We start from the raw sequence: 5,898 nt of genomic DNA, 5'->3' as shown, positions 1-5,898 counted from the left end.
TTTTTTTTTTCTCTAACACACAGTACTGATTATCACTCTAGGAGTCATTTAAAATACTGCCAATTTATTTGCTCCTGATCTTAATGCAAATGCTATTAAGGTTTCATGCATGATTAAGCATGATGCTGGCTTTTGAGTGAATACACTTATTTTTGTATTTAAGTACAAAATATAAACAAGCTATAAAACATATTCCTGTAACTCAGTAAGAAGACATTTATTCCTATTATACTGCTTTTTCCCTTTAAAAAAAAAAAAAGCATTCAACTTTGACAAATACCTTTCAATGTATCTATCTTTCTTTGACCTATTAATTGCTATATATTAATAGATTTCCTGATTCTAAACCATCCATACAATCAAGAAATAGGCCCAACTCTGTTATAGTATACAATATTAATATATTTTAAGGTACCTCTGAATTATATTTATTAATATTTTAGTTAAAAATTTTATAGTAATACTTAAGTGATATTGGTCTCCAGTTTTGGATGTGCTATATGTGTCAGGTTTTGTATTAGTGTTATCCTGGATTAGTAAAACCAACCTGCAAGTGTTCATTCTTCATGCCCCTGAAGAGGGGTCAGCAAACTACACTCTCTGTGCGACATTTGTTCTGTTTTAGTGGATTACAAAATACTCAGTAAGTATTGTCTCTGGATATTTTAACACTATAACGGCAGACCTGAGCAGTTGAGACAGAGACCATATAGCCCACAAAGCCTAAATTATTTACTACCTGGCCTTCTACAGAAAAAATTCTGTACCCCTGTTCTAGAATTGCTTTGTCTAAAACAATAGTCACAAGCCATATGTGGCTACTGGAGCACTTGAAATGTGGCTAGTTTGAATTGCTCTAAATGTAAAAAACAATCTAAATTTTAAAATTTAATATCTCATTAATAATGTTTGAACATATCTGAAATAATATTTGGTATATTAATATTATATTAAATACAATGTATAATTAAAATTAATTTCAACTGTTTCTTTTTACTCATTTTAATGTGGCTACTAGAAAATTTAGAATTTCACATGTGGCTAACATTATATTTCTATTAGACAACATTGCTCTAGAATAAATTCAGAGTCGTGTCATTCTTTGAAAAGGAGGAAATAATCTTTTTCTTTCTTATATTAAAACCTCTAAAATAAAGATACTTACAGTGCATTTACTAGTATCATCATCATCCTTTTCTTCATAGTAGAAGTAGACAAAAGGGATCCAGAAGAACACACAGAACAATATAACAGAATATAAAGCTGTGGAAACAAATCATAAATTATTAATTACATATGTATTTAATCATAGTTATCTATCTATATGTATATATACTCACTTCCAAATGTTTTCCCCCATCTGAATCCCTACACTCATGACTATGTGTATAGTATGTGATATCCTTTTCTATTCCCTGTCCCAAGAAATCAATAGCACTATTAGAATAACAAACCATAATTAAAGTTAAATATGGGGCAATTTCTAAAAACAATAATTGTGTCAACAATAATGGTATCAGCTAACATCTGCGCTCTTACTATGTACTAACTATAGTGCTGAGAACTTCCTGTGAACTATCTCATTTAAATGAACTTTAAATTTTGTCCAATTTAAATTTCAGTACAGTTGGCACATTTGCCACTCTGGCAAGTTAAAGAAACAGCTATAAATGATACCATTTCTTTGATATAAATATTAAATAATTTCTCCATCTTAAGTTTAAAAAATATGGAGTATTATGTAACTGATCTTACATGAATCACGATAGAGAAAAAGAAGAATAGTAAAACAGTAAAATTAGGTTCCCTATCTTGGCGATCTCTAACCTCCCAGCATGCAGACCAGTACCAGTCGGTGGCCTGTTAGGAACTGGGCTGCACAGCAGAACGTGAGGGGCGGGTGAGCAAGCGAAGCTTCATCTGCATTTACAGCTGCTCCCCATTGCTCACATCACCATCTGAGCTCCTCCTCCTTCCCCCTGACTCCCGTCTGTGGAAAAATTGTCTTCCATGAAACCAGTCCCTGTTGCCAAAAAGGTAGGGGACGACTGCACAGTCTATCTATCAATGGGACACTTAGGTTCCTTCCACATTTTAGCTATTGGGAATAAATGCAGCTATGGACATGAGGGTACAAAGAACTCTTAAGACCCAGTTTTCAATTCTTAGATTAGATTCTAAGTTAACCGATAGGAATTACTATGTATCTTCTTTAAAATAATGTTAGATTTGAGATACTTTTAACCAGTAGTCAAAATATTTATTTAAATTCTATATAGAGGTTAAGTTAAAATTTGAATAGCCAGAGGCATAGTACATTTCATAATAAAAACAGCATAAGAAACATTTTGGGACTTACGCTTAAGAAACCTGTCTTTAAAATCTGTGTATTCACATTTATTTGCATACTCAAAAGTTCATGAAAAATAATAGTACTAGTATAATTATATAAAGCAATTACAGAATGGTAGCTATTGCACTCCTTTGTAAAAGCATTTGTTACCACCTCACAACCATTAGGATGACTACTATCAAAAAATAATAACAAGTTGTTAGCAAGGATGTGGAGAAACCGGAACTCTGTGTACTGTTGGTGGGAATGTAAAATGGTATAGCTGTGGCGGAAAACAGCATGATGCCTCCTCAAAAAGTTAAAAATGGAATTACATATGATTCAGCAATTCCATTTCTGGGTATGTATCCAAAAGAATTGAAAACAGGGTCTTTTGCAACCCAAGTATTCACTGATGGATATATAGAGAATCCAAATGTGGTATATACATAAAATGAAATATTATTCAGCCTTAAAAAGAAGGAAATTCTGACATGCTACATCATGGATGAACACGGGGACATTAAGTGAAATAAATAAGACAGTCAAAAAAAGACAAATACTGTATAATTCCACTTATATGAAGTACTTAGAGTAGTCAAAATCACAGAGACAGAAAGTAGGATGGTAGTTGTCAGAAGGGGATGGGACATGGGGAATGGAGAGTTATTGTTTAATGAGTACAGAGTTTGTTTTACAAGATGAAGAATTATGGCGATAAATGGTGGTAATAGTTATATATTATGAATGTATTTAATATCATTGAACTGTACAGTTAAAATGATTAAGATGGTAAATTTTACGTTTTGTATGTTTTGCCACAATAAAAATATTGGGGAAAAAAGCATTTGTTAGTAATGTATAATAAAACCTCAGTTTTATTCTCTGTTGAAAAAATAACTGTAGGAGTTACAGAATTTTTAAACATGATCTCAATATTTGCTAGCACTGACTCATTTATCTGGATTTATCTGGAGTCCACTTATGAAATAGTCCTACTGCATGCAACACAAATTAAAAAACTCAAAGAGTAAACAGAATCCTAAATAACCAATAAAAGGGTCAGAGTTAATTTATACTTACCAATCTCAAAATGATTATCATTTTGAATTTGGCACCATAGATATTTAATGAAATTTATGCAGTCTTTTAATATTATGAGCAACTAATGGTGACAGTAAATCTTTTAGGGTACTATTAGTATTTCTAGTATAAACCAAAGAGTAGAGAGTATTAACATTTCTATTACAAATCTAAGAACCAACAGAAATAAACATATACTCAAAAGGAACTGAAATAATTTATTTCAGAGCTTTACAAAATTAAACATAAAATGCAAAGATTGTAAATCACCCTAAATACCATACAAATATTATAATTAAAATAATCAAATAATGTGTGTAAAATTGGAAAGAAAAACATGAATTAGCACAAGAGACTTTAGTGGGCTGATAGCCACAAACCAAAAACTTCGATAAATAGATACAGTAAGGTTTCACTTCGGCCTCAGTACTTGGTGGCCTTGGCCTTTAGATAGCCAAAGAGCTTAATGACTATCGTATAAACATTCCTAGTGTTTCTGAATTGGTGTGATCAGTGATCTTATGACTGCATAAGTTAACATCATCATATTCAATTAGCATAACAAGGTATAAAACAAATTCTTGTAACTCATTAAAAAGACAACTCATTTGAAAAAGTGGACGATAGACTTATACTTCACATTAGATGATATACACAATGGCCAATAAGCATATTTAAAAAGATGCTCATCATCATAAGTCATCAGGAAAATGGAAAAGTAAACCCACAATGAGACTACAGACTCAACTGAATGGCTATAATTAAACTGGCAATACCAAGTGCTGACAAGAATGTAAAACAACTAACATTCTCATACTTTAGTTGCAGGAGTGAAAAAAAGTTTTTAACACTGTAAAAAACTGTTTAATAGTTTTTTATCCAGTTAAACATACACCTACCACATGACCCAAAAATTATATTCCTCTAGCAATGAAGTACAACAGTACGTACAAAGTGTTTCTTCCCAGACAAGTCTGCTTGAGTTGCAGAGTTCAGGATTTTTATTGGTGATTTGTAACATAGATATAATTGCCTGAGTGACCAGCTCTGATTACCAAAACTATAGACCCCAAAAAGGAAATCAGGAGTTCACAAAAAATTGCATGTTTTGCACAAACAATCTAAACAAGCTGGTACTGCATGGCCCCATACCCAACTGTACAAAACCACCTTATCAATTAGTAACACAGGTAACATCACAAGGGCTAAGTTCTCAGCAGCTGGTCAAGGGTCAGCCACGCAAGCAATCCCTTTCTAAAGGCAGATAAGAGTCAACAGTATCAGGTCTGCCGAATTAACTCTTTCACAACAAGAATGATGTTCATAACAACATTATTTGCAGTAAACAAAAATTGGAAATGATCCAAATGTCCATCACAGTGAATAGGTAAGCAAATTGAGCAATGTATACCTATAAAAGACTATCACACAGTAATAAAAAAGATGCATGAGACACAGATGAATGTCATAGACCTTATCCTGAATAAAACAGGCCCAGATACAAGAGTATATTTTCTATGATTTAACTTAAGGAAGCTCTAGAACTAGCGAAACTTATCTATTATGAAAAGTCAAAAAAGTGGTTGGGACAACTCCTGACTTTAAAGAGATACAAGGATGGCAACCAAAATTTTCATATGTTGTTGGTAGGAGTGCCCACAAAAAGACAGTTTTTAGCAATCAGCACCTGAAGGAAGTAGGTAAGACAGAGAATTCTGAAAAGACTCTATAGCATTCCTCCAGTAGTCTATGACTCATAATAGGTTAAGAACAACTGTTCTAAATATGTTTCCCTTACACCACATTCTAAGCTATCTTCTGATAATCTAACTGTTCTTTTCTCAGTGTCCTTCTTAAAGATTTCTTCCTTTAGTCCATAATGTAGACTGTAAAGACAGAATTAAATTAACATTTATTATATGTTTTAGATGAGGTCTAATGTCAAGTTTGGTTTATAAGTCTGCAAATGGGGAAAAACAACATTGCTGCTACCACTCCCATGAAACAGAAATTGCTTCTTTTAAAGTTCTACTTTAAACTCATAGCTATTTTCAAAGGCAAATTATTCTCAATTCCAACAGTTATGATACTCTCATATTCTAAGATCTTTATAAAGAATGTTTTCACTTATAAATGTTTTTGTTAAAAGATTGCTAGTAGCAAGTAGAAGATAAATAGACTTTTCTTTTAGTAGACCACTAACATCAAAGAACACATTAAGAAAAAATTTTAAAACCTCATGTACACAGAAATTGACAAAAATTTAACTCACAAAAAGTTCTTTTTTTAAAACAATTTAGCAAGAACTAGCAAAAACAAGTGAATAAAGAGCCATCAATTCTTTAAAGACAAAAACTGTGGCAAAGCACAAATAATTCCTATGATTTTTTAATATATCCAAAGCAAGCAATTGACCTTTTAAAAGCTGTATGTCATTAAATTATAACTCCTATGAAAATTAAATTGCATACATTAGGCTTTTA

General features: G+C 32.0%; 1 protein-coding gene across 1 annotated transcript in view; it reads right to left on the bottom strand.

Moving 5' to 3' along the window:
- Positions 1-5,898, bottom strand: part of LMBRD1 (LMBR1 domain containing 1) — a 133,511-nt gene that overhangs the window by 103,537 nt on the left and 24,076 nt on the right. Inside the window, exon 3 of the mRNA XM_012646514.1 lies at positions 1,166-1,263. Coding sequence (XP_012501968.1) covers positions 1,166-1,263 — 98 coding nt within the window. The remainder of the gene's footprint in view (positions 1-1,165; positions 1,264-5,898) is intronic.

This window comes from Propithecus coquereli, unplaced genomic scaffold (genome assembly GCF_000956105.1).
Source record: "Propithecus coquereli isolate 6110/MARCELLA unplaced genomic scaffold, Pcoq_1.0 Scaffold244, whole genome shotgun sequence".
In the NCBI taxonomy this organism is placed as follows: Eukaryota; Metazoa; Chordata; class Mammalia; order Primates; family Indriidae; genus Propithecus; species Propithecus coquereli.
This window is presented reverse-complemented; position numbering and strand designations above follow the sequence as displayed.